Source organism: Palaemon carinicauda, chromosome 21, assembly GCF_036898095.1.
Source record: "Palaemon carinicauda isolate YSFRI2023 chromosome 21, ASM3689809v2, whole genome shotgun sequence".
NCBI classification, from domain to species: Eukaryota; Metazoa; Arthropoda; class Malacostraca; order Decapoda; family Palaemonidae; genus Palaemon; species Palaemon carinicauda.
In genome coordinates, this window is record NC_090745.1 from 103244211 (window position 1) to 103271459 (window position 27249).

The 27249-nt window shown below is 33.2% G+C and overlaps 1 protein-coding gene across 1 annotated transcript; it reads left to right on the plus strand.

Moving 5' to 3' along the window:
- The first annotated feature begins 2466 nt into the window (after positions 1-2466).
- Positions 2467-4761, plus strand: LOC137615042 (uncharacterized). The gene is made up of 3 exons (XM_068344674.1): positions 2467-2914; positions 2999-3197; positions 4638-4761. Exons 1-3 carry the CDS (start codon positions 2467-2469, stop codon positions 4759-4761), a joined length of 771 nt encoding a protein of 256 aa, XP_068200775.1.
- The last annotated feature ends 22488 nt before the right edge of the window (positions 4762-27249 follow it).

The window sequence follows — 27249 nt, forward strand, 5'->3', positions numbered from 1 at the left end:
ATATTCTGTTTAAATACAATACATCTTTTTCATTTATTATCTATTGTTTTCGTGTCGTTCTTAAATATTTTATTCTAAAGCCTTGAATTTTACTCTCTCTCTCTCTCTCTCTCTCTCTCTCTCTCTCTCTCTCTCTCTCTCTCTCTCTCTCTCTCTCTCTCTCTCTCTCTCACAGACACACACGTATGTATATTATATATATATATATATATATATGTGTGTGTGTGTGTACATATATATATATATATATATATATATATATATATATATATATATATATATATATATATGAATTTATTTAAATGGGGGTAATGCCCTTTCGTGGGAATTTATATTGTCACAACCCAGGAAAGCTGGTTGCAGCGGTGTACAAAATTTTTTTTTATTTTTAAATGGAAGAATACCAAGACTGTGTTCGCATATATATTTTGCAAAGTGTGAAAAATTAGAATATACTGGTGGATTAACATTGCATATTCTTATTTTCTTCCCTTCTCCTTCATGACTAAAATACAAAATTAGTATTTGTATACATAGGTATGTGTGTGTGTATATATATATATATATATATATATATATATATATATATATATATATATATATATATATATATATACATACATACATACATATATATATATATATATATATATATATATATATATATATATATATATATATATATATATATATATATATATACACACACACATATATATATATATACATACAGTACAGCTAGATAGATACAGTATTATAGATAGAATACTTATCCAATATGCTGACGGTATGATGTTATTTGTGACATTTTACTTGAAAGAAAAGTGAGTTGGTAAATAATTGAATATTGTTTTCATGATTTACGTTTAAATTATGATATAAAATTTTCGCATAGAGGGTCTAAGGGCCTAATTAGATGATCCAATGCTAGTAATACCCAAATATATAACTAAATTAATTAATTAACCCTGTTTACTATGTAATCAGTAATTTTATTATTCCACCTACTCTCGGCCTGTCGTTTTCGGGCAATATGCTGTGAGAATAATGTGATTTTCAAATTTATACAATATAAAAATTATATATTCATGCTATGCTTTATACATTCGAAAAACAAAACTCATAACATAGTGTATATATGAAGATTAAAAGTGTTTTTCGGAACAAATACAAATATAAACAGGAAAAAGCATTGTTGTCGGCAATCCAATACAATAATAAATTTTACTCTGTTAATATAAGTTGTTTTATTGCGAGTCGGTATGTGTGTCAGCAATAAACCTAAATTTGCTTTTCATGGGCAAAGGGTTACGTGAAACCGTTCAATATTCATATTTCTTTTATCTATTACGAGTATTTGTCAGTTGAAGCAAATGCATATTGTACGGGGGCAGTTTGAAATTCAACGAACATGACCAGGAAAATGCAATTACCATATTTTTTCATCAAAGCTTTGTAAATGAACATGGTTGAGTCATTACCCTACCGACACATACAATGGTAATTTGAGGCGTCTACACATTAATTGTAATCTGGAAAAGATAAGAAAGATCGATACAACAGCAGCAGTATATTTTCTTTGTATTTTATAAATACAGCTGATTTCTTAGTTCCGAAGTTGCATGTTAATTTTTCTCAAGTTAGCAAGATGTTCTTTTTGCACTTGTTTGAGAATTGGTAATGTTTACTCCATTAGGTAAAAATGTTGTGTTCGCTTTAGTCATGCTGATTACCGCCCAATATCCATAGGTCCCACATTATCTAAAAATATTTGATCATTTTAACAATGCCTAAATAGATATGTTTCTCGGCTCGGTAATTTTCATTAACAACAGCCATTGCGGGTTCATTGCAGGACAAAGGCCTCAGCCATGTCCTTCCACTTGCATCTGTTTATGGTCTTTCTATGCCAGTCTATACCCGCAAATTTTCTTAGCTTCTCAATCCATTGTCTTCCCTTCCTTCCCCTACTTCTTTTGCAATCTTCTCTGGTCCATCTATTATCTGTCATTCTCATTATATGTACTATTCATGTCCATTTCTTTTCCTTAGGTGTTGTTAGAATATTTTCTACTATAGTTTGCTCATGTATTCATGTTTTTCCTTTTCTGTCTCCTAGTGTGATTTCCATCATTATTCCTAGCATGGTTCTTTGAGATGCAACTAGCTTATGTTCTAATGCTTTAGTAAGGCAAATCATCAGTTTTAGACCAACCTCCAAAGCACCAAAATTGATCCAATCGCTCTGCATCATGCTATGATATTACAACACCATACTCCAATACTGTAGCATGACTCTCGTTATGCTAACCATGCTGAAGAAGAGCAGAAAGTATAATAAAAGAAATATTGTGTTCCTGGCTTCTGGAATGTTAGAGGGGATATTACAGTCAATACACCCTTATGAAGTAACTGAGGTTAGAAGATGAAGCTACCTTCCAGGCCTATTTCTGTATCCCTCCGGACATGTTTGATGAACTGTTGGCCAGAGTGGACCCCAGAATTGCTAAGAACAACACTAATTTTAGCAAAGCTATAAAACCTGGTGTGAAGTTGACTGCTACCCTGAGACACCTTGTAAGTGGCATAGGTTACTCAAGCCTGTCCTATAACTTCAGGGTATCTTGCCATATGGTAGCCACCTTCCTTCCTGGGGTGTGTCAAGCTATTGTGAATGAATACAAGCTGGAAGTTATTTCCCATCCAAGTACAACGGCTGAGTGGAAGGCCATTGCTGATAACTTTGAGAGAAGGTGGAATGTGCCACATGAAAAAGGTCTCAATTGTAATCATGTGCATAGCAGAAAACCAGCCAGTTCTGGATCCCTTTATGATAATTACAAGATGTTGTGCTCCTTCGTCCTTCCGGCCCTGGTCAACACTAACTGCATGTTCCTCTGGATTGATAATGGTGGTTTGGGACACTAATCTGACTCTCAGATATTTAACACAAGTGAGCTGAAAGAATACATAATCTATGGCTCGATTAACCTGCCAGCTGCTAAACCTCTGACCATTGGTGACTTCGATGTGCCATACTTTTTCCTGAGTGATGATGCTTTTGCCTTAAAACCCTACTTTATGAAGCCCTACACCAGGAGAGGTTTAACCAAGAAAGAGACAATCTGCAACTATAGAACGTCCCATGCCAGGCGTGTAGTTGAGAAAGCATTTGGAATCCTCTCCTCCCACTTAAGGTGTTTGCTGGCAACCCTACAATAGAATCCTGACAATTGCATTGTGTATTATGTATTGTGAAACTTTAAAAGTGTAAACTTTTTTGTTAATACCATTGTAAATAATCTTGTGAATAATACCTTGTAAATGTTTAATGAACACTGCCGTTGCCTAAAGTAAAACCCAATTTAAAAAAAAAAAAAAGTGAAAAATGTGCTGTATTTTATACTCATTACGTTTCATTCAAGAACAAATAACACTAGTCTTCCGAAACATTTTACACGCATATAACAACATTTAAAACTTTAAAATTTAATGCATGTAACATTCAATATAGCATAGTAACACAAGCACAATTATTTAACAAAATATTGCATTATTTATGGCATTTTACAATACACCCAGGCACAGAGTAATGGTTAAATCCAAACAAATGTTAATAATACTTGGCAAATATCGATATTACAGAATTTTCTGAGGTAACATTTATGGGCTGGCCATCAGGGTTTCTTGCTGTTGTTTCTGCTGTTGTTGCAGCTGGTACTGTTCGAGACAATTTCAATAAACTCGGGAAACTTTGATAAACTAGAGTACCAGATAGCAATAGGGTTCTGCAGGTTGTGGAACAATGGCGATGATGAATCTGATGGGCAGCTGGAGGGTCTGGAACCTTGACAGTGTGGCTGCATATACCGTATATTCATGGAATATACAGATACTCCGAGTTGGCGGGGGGTTCCACTGGTTGCTGAAACTCCTGCTTATGAACCTGCTGTTGCTGGACCTTAGTCTGCTGTTGTTAGACCCAAGGCTGTTCTTGCTACCGAAGACGGCGAACCTCAATCTTGGCCGATTTGGTGCGGGAAAATTATCCAATCGGCAGAATTGTTTTAAAAATAGTTTTGAAAATTGTCAAACATTGTAACATTTAAAACTGATCAATCCATTAAAACCTTACAAGCATAGGTCTAAGTAAAATATATTCATAATACTCTGAGGAAAATTTAAGAAAAATGTAGGAGGATTAGGCTATACTGGCACACTATTATGTAAACCTCTATGCAATGTACGTGATTAAAATAATTTTAAATTGTAAATAAGCTTTGAAAATATCATTATGAGAATGAATCTGAAGTAATGCTGGAATAATAAAAGACAAATTATTAATAAAAGTTTCTCAGCTTACCTATCCCGATCTATGACTTTGGGTACTCCCTGGCTCGATTTGGTCTATTTTAGGAGTCCAACCCTGGTCTTCATGGAGTGGAACCAGCTAATGAGGTGTTCCACTGGAAGTACCATCTGCATAGCTATCTCCTGCCAGGTCTGACATCGAGCATCCTTGTTGAGTCACTGCTTGTTGGCATTGTCTTACAGGTTGATTTTCTCTTATATTAGGCCAACTAGCTGATCATCCTGGTCATCTGTCAGGTTCACTTTTAACCTCTGTTCTTTTTTAGTGTTGCCAGATTCCTCTTGGTTGTCCTCCAGTATGTCCTTTCGGATGTCCTCAGCCTTAGCTTCAGAGGGAGGAGTCCTCTACAAAGGATGGGTCTTGTAGTGGGACAGCCTTCTTCCTCTTGAAGCTTGCTTTTGCCTTAGTTTTCCTCCCTTTGGTATTGTCAAAGAAGAGCATGGAAATAGTTTGTGGATGACAACAAAGGTCGTAGAGACGATGCGATATGTATCGGTTGAGAGCAGAGCATGTAATGATTGCTGTTTGGTTTTGCACTCTATTCAAATTGTTTTCAGAAGGTGTGATTTAGGCAAAGGTGATCCAGTCGCGCCTATAAGAAGAACATGAAGTGTACGGGTCTTATAAAGGCCAGGGGCAGGTAGCGCGGAGCGAGACTTGATCGCATGAGAGCAAAGCTAGATCCCACGGATCGAGCAAGTGTCGAAGACAGGTCGAAGAGCACAACCATTCCTGCAATCAATTCTCGATTGACAAGACTAATTCTTGTCCCTTGATCAGAAGGTCCTTTACCTTGCTCGCTCTTTCGACACTCCCTGTGCGACTATTAGGTCGTGGCTTGGTTTTATGACAAGTCAAAAACCCGACCTACGATCTATTTTTCGAGGGGACCATTCCTCAACCATGTTAGTCCAAGGTATGATCATCCATCGGTATTCCGTCGACTACATCCGACCTGCGGTGACTAAGCCACGCTCTGAGATCGCAGCTCTTTTCAGGGAAGATTTGTTGGCGAAACAACCCCATAAAGCGAAACTAGGTCATCCTGAGAACAAGACGATGCAATTATTGCATGATAGTCGTCTAGTTGAAGTGAATTGCTTAGTAGATAGTTGTAACTGTTCATAGATTTGTAGGAAAATTAGAGCCAAAATACATCTTTCATTATTTTTTAGGATTAGAAAAACGACAACAGAATAAAAGAACAAAATAATATGTATATAATACTTCTTTTTCATTATTTTTCAAGACATTTTATATTTTATAAAAGTTTTATCCTAAATATTTTCAAGAGAACCATCTAATAATAGCGTCCTGAACGGAAGCTTCGGTTGATATTGCTTCGTTAGTTTCAAATAACCTTTTGGTCAGGCAAGTTCCCCCATTAACGTTCTCCCATAAAAATATTCTGTGGTACAAACACCATCTCGTTTTCATAATAATCATTATCACTATTTTTTCCTTTTTATTTTTTGTGCAATCAAGGTATCGTGTTTCCTTTATAATGATGCCGTCGGTTATTTTTTTTTTTAAGTAAAATAATTGGTTACATTTTTACAGAAGTGTATTTCAAATTATTGATATCAGATATCGTCATTAGCCATTACTATACTAGTCCACTAGAGAACAAAGGCCTCAGACATGTCCTTCCACTCGCATCTATTTATGGTCTTTCTATGCCAGTCCACACCTGCAAACTTTCTTAGTTCGTCAATCCATCGTCTTCTCTGTTGGAGCCTCATGCCAAGTCTTCTTTTCGTCAATTTGATGGCTCTTCCTTACTTTAGTGTTTCCTTAATTTCAGACTGATTGCGTTTTCGAATCCCTTGGGTTTTTAGTTTATTTATTATTTTGGATAGTTCTGCTAATTCTATTTCATCTCTCTTTGATTTTACCTTCATTTCCAATCTTTTCTTTATTAGTGTTTTTGGTCTTTCTTGGTTGTTTAGCTTGATATTGTATAGGAACTTTTCTACCTATCTCTTGAGCTGATTCCAATAGAATTTTTTTTAAAAATTGCTGTTCATATCTTTATTTGCTTCCATTTAATCGTGGACCTGACAGTACCTATTTTGTATTGCTAAACTAAAATCAACAGGTTTTTCTCTTATTACAGGATTGTTATTTTTTTAAATTAATTTCTCTCTCTGTCCTTAGATCGTAACAAGTTTTGCTTCTCATCATTCTTTGGTCACTTGACCTTGATACTATTACATCTTTAACTAAATTAAATTTTTCATAGAGAATAAAATAAATTTCTTTTTTAGTTTCTCTATTTGGGCTTCTCCATGTCAGTTTTATATGTTTCTTTTTGCATAAAAAGGTATTCATGGTTTTAAGATTGTTTCTTTCAGCAAATTGTACAACCATATCTCCGTCATTTCTTGTGCCTACTGCAAGTTTATATATGCAGTATATATATATATATATATATATATATATATATATATATATATATATATATATATATATATATGTATGTATATATATGTATATATATGTATATATATATTTATATATATAATATATTAGAAGGGGCTAGCGTTCGATCCCAAGAATGAGGTAGAAATTTATTTCTATTTGAACACGATGTTGTGTTGATATTTATCCATATTGACTCATTAGGGGTAATTTGAATGAATTACTACCAATTGTGTCACGTGGTGGCCCGGGAAATTGGGTAAAACTCGCTGGTAAGAGACTGATGTCTCGCCAGGTAAATCCTCGGACAGCTGGTAGCGTCAGGTTCCAATTTCTTTTATGGGCTCTCGTGACATGGTTGGTTTCGACCTGGCCTTTCATTAGAAGGGGCTAGCGTTCGATCCCAAGAATGAGGTAGAAATTTATTTCTATTTGAACACGATGTTGTGTTGATATTTATCCATATTGACTCATTAGGGGTAATTTGAATGAATTACTACCAATTGTGTCACGTGGTGGCCCGGGAAATTGGGTAAAACTCGCTGGTAAGAGACTGATGTCTCGCCAGGTAAATCCTCGGACAGCTGGTAGCGTCAGGTTCCAATTTCTTTTATGGGCTCTCGTGACATGGTTGGTTTCGACCTGGCCTTTCATTAGAAGGGGCTAGCGTTCGATCCCAAGAATGAGGTAGAAATTTATTTCTATTTGAACACGATGTTGTGTTGATATTTATCCATATTGACTCATTAGGGGTAATTTGAATGAATTACTACCAATTGTGTCACGTGGTGGCCCGGGAATTTGGGTAAAACTCGCTGGTAAGAGACTGATGTCTCGCCAGGTAAATCCTCGGACAGCTGGTAGCGTCAGGTTCCAATTTCTTTTATGGGCTCTCGTGACATGGTTGGTTTCGACCTGGCCTTTCATTAGAAGGGGCCAGCGTTCGATCCCAAGAATGAGGTAGAAATTTATTTCTATTTGAACACGATGTTGTGTTGATATTTATCCATATTGACTCATTAGGGGTAATTTGAATGAATTACTACCAATTGTGTCACGTGGTGGCCCGGGAAATTGGGTAAAACTCGCTGGTAAGAGACTGATGTCTCGCCAGGTAAATCCACGGACAGCTGGTAGCGTCAGGTTCCAATTTCTTTTATGGGCTCTCGTGACATGGTTGGTTTCGACCTGGCCTTTCATTAGAAGGGGCTAGCGTTCGATCCCAAGAATGAGGTAGAAATTTATTTCTATTTGAACACGATGTTGTGTTGATATTTATCCATATTGACTCATTAGGGGTAATTTGAATGAATTACTACCAATTGTGTCACGTGGTGGCCCGGGAAATTGGGTAAAACTCGCTGGTAAGAGACTGATGTCTCGCCAGGTAAATCCTCGGACAGCTGGTAGCGTCAGGTTCCAATTTCTTTTATGGGCTCTCGTGACATGGTTGGTTTCGACCTGGCCTTTCATTAGAAGGGGCTAGCGTTCGATCCCAAGAATGAGGTAGAAATTTATTTCTGTTTGAACACGATGTTGTGTTGATATTTATCCATATTGACTCATTAGGGGTAATTTGAATGAATTATTACCAATTGTGTCACGTGGTGGCCCGGGAAATTGGGTAAAACTCGCTGGTAAGAGACTGATGTCTCGCCAGGTAAATCCTCGGACAGCTGGTAGCGTCAGGTTCCAATTTCTTTTATGGGCTCTCGTGACATGGTTGGTTTCGACCTGGCCTTTCATTAGAAGGGGCTAGCGTTCGATCCCAAGAATGAGGTAGAAATTTATTTCTATTTGAACACGATGTTGTGTTGATATTTATCCATATTGACTCATTAGGGGTAATTTGAATGAATTACTACCAATTGTGTCACGTGGTGGCCCGGGAAATTGGGTAAAACTCGCTTGTAAGAGACTGATGTCTCGCCAGGTAAATCCTCGGACAGCTGGTAGCGTCAGGTTCCAATTTCTTTTATGGGCTCTCGTGACATGGTTGGTTTCGACCTGGTCTTTCATTAGAAGGGGCTAGCGTTCGATCCCAAGAATGAGGTAGAAATTTATTTCTATTTGAACACGATGTTGTGTTGATATTTATCCGTATATATATATGTATAAATATGTATTTATATAATATATTTATATATAAATTTATATATCTATCTATATATATATATATATATATATATATATACACAGTATATTTATATATATATTTATATATATATATATATAATGTATATATATATATATATATATATATATATATATATATATATATATATATATATATATATATATCATCTTCTCATGCCTATTGATGCAAAGGGCATCGGTTAGATTTCGCCAGTTGTGTCTATCTAGAGCTTTTAAATCAATACTTCTCCTTTCATCATCTACTTTACTCTTGCCTGTAGAGATTGTTAATAAATATACATACTTAGGACAGACCGAAAGCGTTTTCCCAGGACATGAGACTGAAATTAAAAGACGGAGAAGCATGGGATGGAGAGCTTTTGGTAAAAATTATATTATGTAAAGTAAAGTATCACTTTCTCTAAAAAAAAAAAGTATTTAATCAGATGGTCGTATCGGTAAAAACTTATACATCATAAACTAGAACCCTTACTAAAGCCCTAGAACATAAGCTAATTACATATTCACAACTCGAAGCGCCATTGAAAAAATAATGATGGGAATAATGTTAAGCGATTGAAAAAGAGTAACATGGATACGTTGGCAAACTAAAGTAGAGGATATTCTAACAACATGTAAGAAAAAGAAATGGACATGGGCAAGACATATAATGAGAATGGCAGATAATAGATGGACATTAATAATAACAACATTTGTCCCTAGATATTGCAAACGAAGCATGGGAAGGAAGAGAAGACGGTGGATTGATGAACTAAGAAAATTTATGGGTATGGATTGGTATAGAAAGACCATGAACAAACACGAGTGGGAAGACATGTCTGAGGCCTTTGTTGTGCAGTGGACTAGTAACGGTTGATGCTGATGTTATATATATATATATATATATATATATATATATATATATATATATATATATATATATATATATATATATATATATATGTATCTATAAATATCTATACATATATATATATATATATATATATATATATATATATATATATATATATACATGTATATATATATATATATATTCTGAAGAACAAGAATCTAAAATTCTCACTCCTGAAAAAGCTATTGAAACAGATTCATAAAATTCCGCCTTTTACTTCCAGGTCGTCCAAAATTCTTTTGGCATATTTGAGATTTGACAAAATTTTTAATGCGCTTTAAGAGCCCACCTGTGTCGGCTTTATGAGATGTTTGGAAAACTTTATGACGTCCAGAGAGTTTTTTTATGATTTCGCTCAGCTGCTGGAAATGACTTAATTTCTGTGTCTTAGGAATTGTAATGGGAAATATTTGAAAACATTATTTACATACTAGAAATAGGTCTGACAGTCACTGTACATAGTGACCTTTATACATTTCTTAAGGAAGAAACTTTGACTGTTGATTTGAGTAAAGGATACCCGGATGCTCAAAACCGCATTTGGTGAAATATGAATCACTGCGAAAGTGAAAAAATGTCCGTCATAGAGTTCTTTCAGAAGTATGAACACTATTTACAACAGAAATGTTTTTCTGGAACACTTTTCAGGGAATTTTCATACATGGCCGACATGGTCGTCCATATTTAAAAGTCATAAAAGGTAAGAGGCAAGGGACATTGACAGTGCACTAGCGGCACAGTGCCCTAAGGACTGATTATATACTGTAAGCATATGATCAGTTCCCAAACCGAAACCCCTTTCCACCCAAGGTAGGACCAGGAAGGGCAAGGCAATAGCTATTGATGACTATGTATGTAGGCTCCTCTAAACGTAGATCCTTAACTCACAAGGAAGGTTAGGTTGCAGACACTAAAAGAAACTATTGAGTTTGAGCAAGTCCCAAACCACAGTCCAGGAGATCGTCAAGCAGTGACATTTCCGGTAGGATCTAGTTTAAGTTCCTTAAATCGAAAATGGACTCCACTATGATCCTCCCGAAGCAAAAAAATATTTAAAAAAAGGAAATTGTGATGGGATGTATCCTATCTTTATTATGAGCTTTTTTTGCACAGTTTGCAAAATTATGCCTTTTAATTGATTGATATTATCTTATTTCATATTTTTTAAAATGAGCACGAATAATACATGGAAATAAGCAAATAAAAGTATTTATCGTAGAACATATTCCAGTTAACTGACATAATATCTTATGAAGCTCCTCTCTGGTACATATAACAATGCTATCTTTGACTAGTTGATTTTTTTTTTAATGTAAAAACAACCTGCATTCATTTTGGTAAGGTTTAGGCATGTATCAGGTAGAAGTGTTTCAATGTCTTTCACCCACCCATATTTGGTCGGATTTATGGGAGAGGGGTAAGACTAACAGCAAGAAGATTTTAATACTTTACAGAATAAAATGCTCTCTTAATATGCCCTTGAATTACACTAAACGTTGTTTGCAGGAAATCTATGAGTTTAGTGTTTGAGCTCACAGTTAGTCAAAAGTTTTTTTATTTGGATTTGCTCCTGAATGAGGTACTCCCCAGCTTTCGTAAATCTCATTTGTTAGAGAGGCAGACTGATATATCATTCTCTGGATCACAAGGCAGAGATGCTTTTTTGGTGCCTTTCTAACAAATTGTATTATTTCTAGTTAATAAATGTACCTTAACAATGACTACATAGTACTCCCATTTTTGTTGGGGACGATTATTTAGTGGTATATGATGTCCTTGCTCACCGGCACCAAATTATTTCTTGAAGGCCATGCTTTTGAAAATGCTCAAAGTAACGGATAGACGTCATTGGAAACTATCAGTACCTGATTGCTTCCCCGATCCACCTCCTATGAACAGTATATAACTTTACAGTCATCGACTTGTAGATCACATGCAAATGCCTCAATAGGTTCCGACATTATAGAATGTGCGTGATGAATGGGTCTGTCACAAGGTAGAAATTCAACATGCACCACATTTTCATCTGTTATGGCTCCACTAAAAAAAAAAAAAAAAAAGAAGAAGAAGAAGAAAGAACACGTCCAACTTTACCAGGTCAGCATTCGAGACAAGATTGCAAACGAACTGTAAAAGCATTGTTTTGTTGATAGAGGAATTTCAGAACTTGTTAATTTGAGGCTGCCTTGAGGCACCTACAATGTTCTCAGAAATGTCAAACGATTCAGCTCCACTTACATGATGCAGACTTTGTGGCTATTCTCTACAATATGGAGAATAAAATAAATGAAACGGCACAGTATTCTAGAAGTTTTATTGAAGATGGTACCAGATTGTGAAATGATCTTCCTAATGAGGCAATTGAATCGGTGAAACTTCATAAGTTCAAATTTGTAGCAAATGTTTACATGCTGAACAAGCTTACATAAGTTTCTCTTCATAGTTTATATATGACATCTATTTAATAATGTTACAGATCTTGAGCTAATGTGGGCTCTAGAGCTTTCATATATGCGTCCCCGAGACTGTATAACAAGCTCCAACTAGTCATCTGAAAGACTGAAGATATTAAGGCTTTCAGGAAAAAACAAGACTTTCTTGTTCTTCAAGTACTTCGACAATGTGGATTTAACGATAAATACAAGGTATGCAGTATGATAAGCAAAATACCTAAGAATGTATACGACAAATTGATCTTGTAGGTTCTGTAGTGAGTAGGGTTCCCCAGCGTGATAGGACCAGGAAAGCAGACCTTAAAGTAAGGAAGGAAAACTGACTGGAAGGGAGAGCAGGTTTAGCTGATGGTTTCGGGTAATGAGGCACCTGTGACATGGTAGTTTTTATGAAGACAATGACACTTCTAAGACAATGATACTTCAAAATTGTCATTGTCTTAGACGAACCAGACAACCATAGAAACATCCCATGAACAATCCTTTTAAAAAGAGCAATGCACAACATTCTTGTTTTGGAGGGTTAGAATAGCGGCCATTGTAGATTTAAAGTGCTATAGAATATCATAAGTACTTACTGCATGCACGACCATGTCGGCCATGCCTGAGACCCCCCTAAAATTATTTCAGAGAAACATTTCTAATGCAAATAGTATTATTTATAGTCCTGAACTACCTCCGTGGCGGGTATTTTGAAAACTGCCATTTTCTCACTTACAGTATGCTATAATTCATGAAATTCCCCCTTATACAGTTTTAAGCTTTGGATATCCCCTACTCAAATCAACATAAAAATTTATATGGGTTTGTAAATGCAGGGATTCGATTAAAATATATTTTCAGGCACTCCATTATGTCAGGATATGGATAAGGTTTTTATTCTTCTTATGTATATTTTAAGTTAAGAAATACATTACCTTAAGTAATATTGGTGTTGATAAGTTATATATTTCTCCCAGAAATGAACAGTTTTTAGAGTCAAATGTCCACATTATATTTCTCCATTATATTTCTCCCAGAAACAGGGTTTAATGTCGACAGGATTTTGTTTTCTCTTTTTTAAAATATCAATCACGTAATGTACAAAAATTTTACAAGTTTGGATTTATCAGCAATTTGTTACTAGATCTTCACTTTGCTACTTCAGGTGTTCACTCTTGACTTTGGGTACACTTATGTCAGATTCATCCTTTTTCGTAAATAAGCGACTCTGTTACCTGAGAGAACATACGGTTTATTTGGTTACATAGTTATTAAAGTATATAAAAAGATATGAAAGACCGTTTTTTATTGAGTAAGAAAAAGAATTCCATAGATGAAAAGATAAAACTGTATCAATAAATGTTATCGAGCAGTGTGTGATACGCTACTTCGTCCGGAAACCAGCGATGAAAAGACAAATCCCGTAAAATAAAAGTACCTCTGAAAATACAAAATGTTTTCTAAAATTCTCACTATTTGATTTAATCCTTTAAGCATGGAGAGTTGGAAAACGAATAGTGAAATGACTCAGTCAAAATTTTAAAGCTTTTATATTTATTTTAGGCTATTCGAAAATCCTCTTCAACACCAAATATACGCCTATCGTGGATATATATATATATATATATATATATATATATATATATATATATATATATATATATATATAGATAGATAGATAGATAGATAGATAGATAGATATATATGATATATATATATATATATATATATATATATATATATATATATACACATACATACACGTACATAATTGAATAGTTACACATACAATCTCTCTCTCTCTCTCTCTCTCTCTCTCTCTCTCTCTCTCTCTCTCTCTCTCTCTCTCTCTAAGTTCGAAGTTATGCCAGTTAACTCGAATTACTATTATTACTATTCTCTGAATCTTGTTAACAGCATCGTCTATATAATAAATGTTGATGGAATTTATTTCACGTTTGTAAAGAAAGTGCATTGCAGAAATGGCCCCAAATTACGAATGATTGTTATGGATAATTTATTGGGTTTTGGAAACGGATTTTATAGAGAAATTGGCAGTATTGCTGATTACACATCTTTCATTGTTCTTATAAGTAAATAGGTATTTAGAAATGATGGGAATTTCACAAGTGATATTGTATGAAAGTTGAGCCACGTGTTCTTGCGTGCCCAAACACACACACATATATGTATATATATTATGTGTGTATATATGTGTGTATATATATATATATATATATATATATATATATATATATATATATATATATATATATATATATATATATATATATATATATTATAAATTGAATTAGATGAAATGATATTTTCATAAAATTTTACTAAGTCTCGGAAAATCCTGAAAGCTTTTGCTATTAAATATATTTTCTCCTTAATTTAAATGGGAACCATTATGCAAACGTTTTTATCTAGTATAATAAGTATATATTTGCTTATAAAGCAAAAGGAATAACCGAAGAGAAATCTAAGCAAAGAGTTAAACCGAGATTTAAGGTAAACCTCTTTAATATCAGTCATTAATCTAATTTTCAAATGAATAATCACCTTCAGCGAACATCGTTTGCTGCAATGGTATGGGATTTGGGGAAATTGCCAGGCGTCCTCGGAATATTCATTCGAGGGAATAGAACAAAACTAAAGGGACTGGGAGACTGATTTGCGTATGATCAGAACCAACTGTTAATACGATCAAAATCGAATAACGTAACGTACGTCAGTTTAGAAAAATTAAATAATTCCAATCATAGACCTGTGACTCGTATGTCGAGTCATTCGAGATTCAAATGATTTAGTTCTAAGTCACGGAAATAGAATAAGCGTCATGGTTGATTCAAGATTTGTTATTATCGTTGATATATAGGCTCTATCTATGTTTATCTATATATATGTATATATATACATATATGTATATATATATATATATATGTGTGTATATATGTATATGTACTATATATATGTGTGTGTATATATATATATGTATGTATATATATATATATATACTTGTATAAATAAATATTATATATATATATATATATATAATGTGTATATATACATGTATATTTATGTATGTTTTCGATTATATCATAAATGTAGATTATTATTCCCTTCTGTGTTTAGCTTTGTCGAGAATTATAACAGCTTAATATCGTGCTTATTTTGTGAGAACGATAAGGAAATTATCTCGTGTTATTACTTGTTAATAAGATTGATCATTTTGAGGATGTTTATTACTCTCATAAACTATTAAAAAGAAATGTTTTTTTCCTGTTTTTAATATAAATTTCAACACTTCTCCTCCACCTCCGAGTCTCCTACAAGAGAGAGTGATTGATGAGAACTACAAATTACGTCTTTTTTTTTCTTTTTTTTTTATCCCCAATGTTTTAGGGTTAGAGGGTGCACGGGGTGTTTCTTTTCCTTCAAGGCAAATACAAAATGATTAATGTTACCTTAAAATATTTCAGTTAGATTTTAATTCCTATAGTTTTTTATATCCTTTTAATGGTGTCCTATTTGTTTTTTAATATGATTTTCAATCAAGTATAGGCTACTTTCTAACCATTTTGACTTTACAGCTTAAGCGCATTATGTTTATGTTTAGACTGATGAAATATCGCTCCCTAAAATAAAGGGATTCGATTAACCTTCTTTGAAATAGGAAATTTATAAGCGCTAATTTGACCCGGTTTTGTGGTAGCATCTCCAACCTCAGCCGGTGCAGGTGATTTATAGCTCTGGGAAACATACTCATTTGGCTGAAGCACGAGTTGCTGCGAGTTCAATATGCAAAACAGAAGTGGGTTTGATCCATTTTCCACAGGAGGTACAGTGGTAGTTATAAAAAGCAAATTTCTATAGAATTGATTTTTTTTCAGCCAATTAAATTCTAGTCATTTTAAGACTTTCGGTGAGCGCTAATGTGTTCCCATATTTGTTTGATTAATGGGGTCTTATTTATGTGAATATGTGGGCATATAAGGTTGCTTAAGAATGAAATCACATAGTCATTCTCTCTTTAGGAAATTAGAATACAATAACATAAAAAAACTTGCAAACGAGGAAGTGGAAACAAACGAAAATCTAGAGATTATATAATAATTGCACAATGAAAACAAAACATTTACAATATTTTCACATTGCTATTTGATTCTAGTTAGAGGTTTAAAGATTAGAACAAGATTGAGAAAAAAGTTAGACTCAAGTTTGCTTTAAACATATATAATGACATTCTTCAGTCTTTTTCAACTTATTTACTTATTTTCTTTCGTCACTGAGCTATTTTCCCTGTTGGGCTTATAGCATCTTGCTTTATCAACTAGGGTTTTAGCTTAGGTAGTAATAATAATAATAATAAGAAGAAGTAGTAGTAGTAGTAGTAGTAGTAGTAGTAGTTAACGACGAATTCTGAGAATGGAGAGCAAAGAATAAAATGACGAAACATTGACATAATACAATAGAGATAATGTTGAACCCTTTGGCCTGTACACCCATGAAGACAAAAATATGAAAAATAAAAGGAAACATCAAATGTCAATTATTGTTATTGCAAATGGGTGTCCTGATAAACGGAGGAGAAATTGTATTTTGTAATTAAAGAGTTTATGGAAAAAAGTAGTCTCGGTAATAATTGAAACACATCACATCCAGTTATCTAGTATTAATTCGTGCAGTATTTCAGACGTGAATCGAATCATATTATAAAATCTCGCCTTGGTTTCTGAAATATTTCCATTTCCTCTGCTCGTGATTAACAGTAATTAAATTAGTGAAAACATTTTAAATTACGCACCGGTGCAATAACTGGATATTTATGCTTTGACAACACTGAGCTAGAAGTAATAAAGATAAGTGTAATTTGGCTATTTCTCTTGGACTATTATTATTGCTTTTTGCATGATTACGCATGAATGTGCTTGTGAAGGCAATGTAATTGCATCTGGATACTTATTGTTGCTTAACAATAGTTTCTTCTTTAGATAAGAAAATTCCTGTTCTGGAACACGTCCGGAAGCACTGTAATGTTTCATGTTGATTCTAACGTAACTGGTGAACGCCAGAGTGGGGTTCGAGTTCCGCTCAAGCTCGTTAGTTTCTTTGGTCGCAGCAACCTCACCATCCTTGTGAGCTAAGGATGGAGGTTTGGGGGAGCTTATAGGTCTATCTGCTGAGACATCAGCAGCCATTGCATGGTCCTCCTTGGTCCTAGCTTGGGTGGAGAGGGGGCTTGGGCGCTGATCATATGTATGGTCAGTCTCTAGGGCATTTTCCTGTTCGATAGAGCAATGTCACTCTCCCTTGCCTCTGCCATTCATGAGTGCCCTTTAAAGGGATGTGACTAATGACATTAGAAAATTATGATTGTTTTAAGGTCACTCATGAAATACAGAGGCAAATTCTTTGATAAAAACCTGACTTCTGTTTAATTCCCCATTCCAGGTATTAGCCTCTGACGTCACGTGTGCATATCGTATCAAATGATTTATAATTCTGACCATCATTAAAGAAATAATATGCTATGTATTGCTGTTAATCCTAACAGCCTTGCCTAATGTTCAATGCCAGGCACCATTCTGTAGGTTTCTTTTCCAGCTGCGACCAAATTATGGAATAATATCCTTTGGCTGGTGGTTGAGTCACTGGAATTTCAGAAGTTTAAAAAGGGCGCATTTGCTCTTTCGACAAACTTACACAAATCTTAACTTTAATCTTTTTCTTTTTTCTTGTTCGTTAATCCCTTGTAATTTCTATTATATAATCTTTTTTTCTTTTTGCATTTATTTAACCTGGACTTGGTAGCTTCCATTTTATAGCCTTTTGGATTTTAGCTTTCCTTTTCCAGATGTGGTTTCTGCTTGGATAACAATAATAATGATAAAAACAACAACAATGTTGTTGAGGATAAGAGGATTTGAATAGATGCGTCAATTGTTTGGGCTAAAAAAGAGAAGAGGAAGCAGAAGACACCAGAAACGAACGATAGCAACAGAAAATAGGAAGTTTCTCCGTCCTGTAATGGCTGGGAGTTACGCCTATTTGGTGTACATTGGCGTTCAGAGTAGCTAGCTAAGCATCCAAACCACATACATACCTACACACCCCAACATAAAGAAGGTTTTTATTCCTTTTGTATATGCATGAGTTGGGCCAGACAATACTATGTTCAAATTGAATAAAGCTACTAAATCCAGCTGAGTCATTAAGAGAATAAAGATACTAATCCCAGTTGCGTCCCAAGGAGGGGCAACACAGATTATTTATAGATGAAACGCAATTTTGACAGATTTTCGTTATTTTGACAATTTGAAAAGTAACACGTGTATTCTCTCTCTCTCTCTCTCTCTCTCTCTCTCTCTCTCTCTCTCTCTCTCTCTCTCTCTCTCTCTCTCTCTCTCTATATATATATATATATATATATATATATATATATATATATATGTGTGTGTATATATATATATATATATATATATATATATATATATATGTATATATATATATGTATGTATGTATGTATGTATATATATACACAATATTTATATATGTAGATATATATATATATATATATATATATATATATATATATATATATATATATGCTGTATATATTGTATATATATGATGTATATATATATATATATATATATATATATATATAATTATATAATAATTAATCGTGGACTATCATCCCCAAGTCTTCCCTGCTGTGAATGAGTATCACCATTTCCTAGGGTTAAGCACGAGGACTTACTGAGATACCAGAGCTGAACTCTTCTGACGTATAGTTATAAAAAATATGTGTATGTAAGTGCGGAGAGAGAGTTTTGTTGTAAAATAAGGGTTTTTGATATTGTACTGTATTTGCAAATTAAATTCTGGAAACATTGCTCTCTAACATTTTATCAGTTTATCGACCCAAATAGTTACAATCAATTTATTTATTGAATATAACAAGTAAGACCCATAGACTTCCCCTGCTCATAAGCTCACAAGGATGGTTGAGGTTGCAGACACTACAAAACTTTCAAGCTCTAGTGGGTCTCGAATCCCAGTCCTGCAGATCGTCAGGCAGGGACGTTTACAATAGTCTACCAATGAGGTAGTTTTACGAATAAGAGAGAAGCGTAGTGTTGTCAGTTCCAGTGAACGCAAGTAAGGCACTCCTTAGTGGCTCTTAACTCCTAACCACAGGCCATGTCAATGGGAGAAGCAAACCAGCTGTGCATTCGATGGGCTTTGCTGTGATGCCAGGATAGCCTGGTAAATCAACAGTGTGTATTCTTCTTTATGATTGTTGTCTTGGAATAGCAAGTCTTCGTTCCTCCTGGAATTCCCTGAAGAAGAAATGACAAAAAGTTTATGAGTCTTTGCAGCATGGTATTTGGTAGGGTTAGCTTTCTTCTTGTTATGTGTAAGGAACCTGCTCTTTGGGATGTGTTTTATGTATGTGTCATCTTTGACCTGATATTAGATTGATGTTCTTCTCATCATTCTTTGATTTCTGCTAACACTCATCAGAAAATCATCCCTTTATGTGTCAGACTCCATGATGATGTCATAACCTTGTGTGAGGTACATTATTATTATTATTATTATTATTATTATTATTATTATTATTATTATTATTATTATTATTAGATAATTGTAATTAGTTGGAAAACCAATCTGCCATAAACCCTAGGGCTCCACCAGGGAAGAGATAGAACAGTGAACAAAGGAAATAAAGAAATAAACTACAAGAGATATAATGAACAATTAATGTAACATATTTTAAGAACCATAACAACATTGAAATAGATCTTTCATATGTAAATTAAAAAGAGAGACTTATGTCAACCTGCTCAATATAATGTCAGCCTGCTCAATATAAAAACGTTTGCAGCAAATTTGAACTTTTGAAGTTCCACCTATTACACTACTTGATTAAGATCATTCCACAATCTAGTCAGAGCTGGAATAAAACTTCTAGAATACTGTGTACTGATAATATTTACGATGAGAAGGCAACACTTAAATTGCGCACTCAGTACGACGTACATGATGGTACAGTCTGGGAAGATCTGAATGCAAAGGATGGTCATAATTTTGAAGAAAAAAAAATATCATGCAACATGACTAAAGAACTAACTGAACGACGGTACCAAAGATTAATATTAAGATCAGGAACAAGTAATTTAATCGACCGCAAGTTTTTGTCCTACAAATTAAGATGAGAGTCTGTAGCTGAGGATCACAAAGGAGAATAAATTCATTTTACCCGAAGCAAGGTAGAATGAAAGAATGAAGAAACTGAACTTTGGTGACAAAGATTGATATAAAAATCACGAATAAGAAATTATAGACGGCAAGTTTTTTACAAGATTAGACAAGAGAAGAGTAATCGAAAAAAGGTAGAATGAAATAATTAAAACATTTCTTCAGGGTAGATTGTGCAGTTGAAGAAGAAGCAGGCTAAATGTGTTTTTCGAAAGTAAAATTACAATAAAAAATCATACATAAGATTTTAACGGAAGATTATGAATAAAGAAACATTAACAATGCAAAGATCTAGATGTTGAGGAACCACTGTCCTCGAACTACATACAATCATAAAAAATTATTACTACATTGATATGAAAATCAAAATATAAAGATCGAGTAAATTGCTCATTAATGGTAATTAATTATCAAATAACGTTCCTGAATTATACTCGTTAACAAACAAGCAATTAACTTCTCCATTAACATAATGACCAACATATTCGCTTAAAAGGAAAATAAAAAAAAAGTAAAATACAATTTCCCTAATATCTATTGTATGCTGAAAAACATTCTTATAATTACACGAGTACTTGTTTGATCATTATAATATCTAGACCCTTAACTTTTTATATTCGCAATAATTAACATGATCCAACTCATTAAAATGATCACTCGTCTCTTTTCATATCAAAATAACACGCTTTATATAACAACCAACATCACAATATCTATCTTACAAATTTGTACTGTAATCGCACCTTCAACCAATAAGAGAAACACTGATTGCAGAATCATTTGCTTATAATATTTTTATAAAGTTTCTGTAACGGTGACTGATAACATGAAATTGGCATAATAATTAATTTGTAAGTAGATGGAGGTGATTTCACAGTATTAAAACTGGCTGAACATTACACCAAACGTCTGCACGGATGTGCTATACCTACTGTTTGGAAAAACTTTATTATTATAGCAATTCACAAAAAGGAAGACACAAAGGACCTGAAAATTACTGTCAGTGATATATGAAATATTTACAAAGATCATATCAGATTGAATAGAAAGACAGCTAGATTTTAATCAAACATGGGATCAGTCAGGTTTTAGAAGCTTGTATTCAACAACTGACCATATCTATGTAATTAACAGGCCAATAGAAAAATCAACAAAGTATGACAAATAACGATGTATGACTTTTACAGACTATGAGAAAGCTTTCAATTCTGTCAAAATTTCAGCAGCAACGAAAGCCTTGAAAGGAACGGAATAAATGTATTTATGTATGTATGTATATATATTATATATATTTGAATATGTGTATGTATTTATGTATATTTGAGTATCATCTATCTAAACATGTATATATGAATTCATGCACTTTCGTATTTATCCTTGTATGTTCGTGCTCTAAGGGAAAACCGATATCCTTAGGAAATAAGCATCTTACCATTAATTAGTTTAAAATGTATTATAATTTTTTTTTTTTTACCTGTCATGTCATTGACGACACGAATGTTGTATTCCCAACAGCCACTACCATGAAAATATAAGAAATTTGAAATGATTTAAATTTATCATAAAAAAGACAAGAGATGAGTAATATTAGAGCAACTCTTGAGTTTGCTATGGGAAAAACTAGGAAATAGTTTATTGCGACTATATCATTTTTTTTTTCTCCATATAAAACGAGAAGAATTATCTCATGTTCTGTGACATTATGCGGTTTTATACTCAAAATGTACGAGGAAATTAACAAACCTATTCATTACAGCTTTGAGTACATTATTATGTAGATTATGATACCATTAACAACCTATCAATTATATTCTTATTGTGTGAATTATCTCCTAATTTAGTCAAATTGGAAATCATATGTGTCTGACATCCCCCCCCCCCCCGTCTCTCTCTCTCTCTCTCTCTCTCTCTCTCTCTCTCTCTCTCTCTCTCTCTCTCTCTCTCTCATGTATAACTTGCTCTTGACAGAAATGCATTCCCTTCTCAACCTTATCAAGGACTCGCTAAGACAGGACGATTCTCTTCTGACAAATACCAATATTGAATTTATATTTATCAAAATTGTTTACAAAAGATCCTTCACCAATTTTTTTGTAATCTTAATCATTATTATGTCTCTTAACCTTCTTTCTTTTCACCTTTATATTTTGTTATTTTCTTTATTATGATATCTTCCATGCTTATGTCTTTTATTGGGTAAGAGGAATATATATATATATATATATATATATATATATATATATATATTATATATATATACATATATATATATATATATATATATATATATATATATATATATATATATATATAGTGTGTGTGTGTGTACTCGTTAATGTATGTGCTTATATATGAAAATACTCGTCATTATTACCTTATGGGATATTTTTATTATTTAATAAAAATCATTTCAGTTTACTCTGTATATATATATATATGGCAATGAGTAGAAACGACCGTTTGCGTACGTAATTAATTGAAAGTAAAGACTAATTACAATTACAAGAATTTACTTATTGCTTGAGGTTATCTTCATGGCACCAGGAAGCACGTGTCACAGTCATATGGTTATTTTTTATTTGTTTTCCTTGTGTTAACACCTCCAATGTTCTTAATTTCCCCAACATCTGTTTGTGTTAACATCATATACAATATTCCAATAAGCGTTGGATGTATTTGGAGGAAACTGAGCGAAAACATCTTCCGGATGATTAGCTTTTGTGGGACATCGGAAATTGTTTACCCGTGAAAACTTGGCTTAATAGATTTCCCAGTCTTGATAGATTTTGTATCAATCTGCTCATTTAAACTACAGTAGACAAAGAGCTTCTTTGAATCCGTAGCCTAATTCGATAAGACTGACTACACCAATAATGTTTGACATGTAGGTTACGGCATTTCACGGAAAGTAAGATCAGTCAAAGTCCCAGCAACAAATAGGTTCAGGCGTGGAGAAATAGAATGAAAGTTGGTTGTTTTTTATTTCAAAGGTTCGAAAATTATGTTACATCCACCAGATAATACAAGGTTAGAATTGCCATCATTCATGAAAAGGGGTTATAAGAATAGGTTAAACCTGTGTGTAGGTCTAACAGAATTGGGCGTGCTCCACCACATACAAAGCACAACAAATCTCCGAAATATTTAAGTAGGTAATGGTAAATAATAATGAAATTTTAAACAGATAAAAATGATTGTGTAGAAATTATTACCAGGTACAACTGAGTGAATAAATCTTATAATAAGTAAAGAAAGGAATAGCAATACCTTGTAGAAAAAATAGTTAAAATAGTGGGTAAATTGTGAAAAATACGGTGAAATTTGTCGTGTATTGTAAACGAGTGCAGGTCCTTCGAATTGCAGAAATAAAACCTCGAAAAATAGATCTGACAGATATATGTTGCCATGACAAATTATGAGGTATGCCTGTTGGTTCAGAGGGAAAGTCACGGCAAAGTCATTGGTCACGGATGATTTATCGACTTTAAGGAAACAGAAAAGAAAAGTGTCGACCAAACGAAGATTAATGCCTTCCGAAGCAATTCTTTGCAATGTCGTCAAAATGATTCTCGAGCGCAGAAGATAATGGGAGTTGACTGTATGAAAGGAAAACAAAAAACAAAGGAATGACATATCGGAAAATTTGTCATAACCCTGCTCTAATCGCAGTCATATTACTGAGAGGTTCTTTTGTTCATATTTTATTGATACGAGAAATCTGATTTCCTGCTTGTTAGGCAAGAGATGAAAGAAAACACCACTTGACTTTTATCTTCAAATGTCCCATCATGATTTAAGGATAATACACACACACACACACACACACATATATATATATATATATATATATATATATATATATATATATATATATATATATATATATATATATATATAATTGAAACCGGTATCTGTATCCTTGCGGATCCCAATTGGTATTGAACACTGCCTCATATAAACTAAGGACTGAAATGTTATCAATACGCCAGATCCAAATGGTTTCCAAGCTAATATTGGTGTCACGAATTACAATAAGTAATATCTGGTGTTCTCGGACTATCTGCAGTGCAAGGAGCTAGGTGAGGGTTACTTGAAGTGGCAAGTAAAGCCCTCGTACCGAACCCGGATTAATATAGCTGTGAGATATAACAATGCATTGTTAGAATTTATAGTGATAATGATTTGTCTGTTCCTGCTTATTCCATTATTATGTTTAAACACCATTTGGGTTTCTCTTATCGAGTAAGAATTTGGATTGACTATATTCACTACCACTAAATTTAGATGGATTTTATTACTACTACTACTACTACTACTACTACTACTACTACTACAAATGATGATGATGATAATAATAATAATGATAGTAATAATAATATTGATAATAATGATAAAAGAGATAAACAGTAATGATAATAAGGTATGTTTTCACTGTGAGATTCAAGATGGTAACTTAACTCCTTGCAGTTTAATTACGGAAGTTATTAAGTTGTAAGCCATATATATTAAGTTGAGCGGAATGTAGGGGTGAAATTTGGGGCTCTGGCGTAATATTGTTCGATCAAGAACATATTCTTTATATATTTTAAGTGATTATAAATATACATATTTTCAGGAAACAAAGGTGCTTTGTTCGATATTTAGGGTCCCATATGAAGATTATGAAAAAATATTGAAATAGGTATTATCTATTATCAACCAACATAAAAGTAGAATTTAAGAGCAGGTAATGGAAAAGCAACTTTATGAAATATACTTAAGTGTTATTTATCTATGTATAGCCCACATATATTCAAACACCATCTCTCGATGGATTCTCCAACAGTCATTTCATGAACGATTGTATAATATGAATGTTAATATTACTTTGCATGTGAATGCTAGGACATATGAGATTAAAATCAACATTGAAATCGTTTTGGGATGCTAAGAAAAATAAACTGTTGACAGTTTCTAAATTTTAGTACAGTTTGTAAAACATATTGGGTCGAAGTAGCATGCTAGACCATAGATAGGGCAACAAACTTAGGCAGATGAAGTAACTTGTGCAAATTGAAGTCAAACAGTAAACATTGAAGTAAGAATATAGGAGTGCCAGTTGAAGAAAACTACCGTGATGGAACTACACACACACACACGGTAGAGAAAAAGAGAGAAAAAATTTAAACAAAATGTAAAACAACTACATTTGAGAAAGGAATCAAGATGTGTACCATTATATGAGTTTTGCTTCTATAAAAACATGGGCTTATTTCGATGAATAAAGATTAATATAAATAAAATCACAAGGACAAGGGAAAAAGGAGAATTTTTTATGAGAGTTGAACCAACCTAGAAGATAAAAGACAAATAAGACGGAAAAACTAGATATCTACTATCTTTTAAGACTTTTAAACAAGGAAATTGAATGAAAGATACAAACATATAATTAAGGATAGAAAGACTTAAGTACTACAAAGAACCAAAAAGAAAACTATTAAATCAAAGTAGACTCTGTGTAAGGAATCAAGCGAAAATCTTTTGATCTGTAGAATTCAGACTCCCATTCCATTCCAGGCCTAGAAGAGACAAAAATTATTTGCCCTTAACATCTCTCTCTCTCTCTCTCTCTCTCTCTCTCTCTCTCTCTCTCTCTCTCTCTCTCTCTCTCTCTCTCTCTCTCTCTATTTTATATATATATATATAGATAGATAGATAGATAGATAGATAGATAGGTATATGAATAATTAAGGAATTATTTGTAGTTTTGCTTATGGACCTTACGTATGAGTACGACGTGAAGCCATTTCCAACAGTTAAGATTTAGGTGTATTTTTATATGAAATTACTGATACCATTATAGGGTAAACATAGGAAATGAAATGTTCATTTTTATTTCATTTGACAATTTATGATACTGACTCAACTTAATAATGATATACTAAGGCCATTTGAAGAGCTATAGTGTACACAGCAAAGTGTTGCAAAATGTTTAACTACACTGTAACCACGAATTTATTGATAATCTTCTGTATCCAAAAGCATTTATAGGAATACCGTGCTAGGTAGACGCATTTGATGCGTATAATTATTTTGGTTGTTATTCTGAAACAAAAGTGAATTTTGTATAAAGAATTGTCTATGGCTTTCTTTTAATATATATATATATATATATATATATATATATATATATATATATATATATATATATATGTGTGTGTGTGTGTGTGTGTGTGTGTGTGTGTGTGTGTGTGTGTGTAGAAAGATGGACAGTGTGATTGTTGATTTACACGTTATTTCCATCTTTTTTTTTATACCAAGTGGTTTTTTTTTTCTATATTCATCACAGGATTTGCTGAGATCTGATTAAAGAATCAGATCTATAGCTTATTTTGGGGCTCCAATGTTCGTGCGGGAAGTTTTTGGGTGATGGAAAGAATAATAACAATAATAATAATAATTAATTATTATTATTATTTTTATTATTATATTATTTTTATAATTGTTGTTGTTATTGTTATTATTATTATTATTATTATTATTATTATTATTATTATTAGCTAAGTTAAAGCCTTAGTTGGAAAAACAGTATGCTATAAGACCAAGGGCTTCAACAAGGAAAAAAAGCTCAGTGAGGAATGAAAATAAGGAAATGAATATTCTATATAAGATGTAATGAAAAAGAATATAGAATGTCTTTAAGATCAGTAACAACGTTAAAA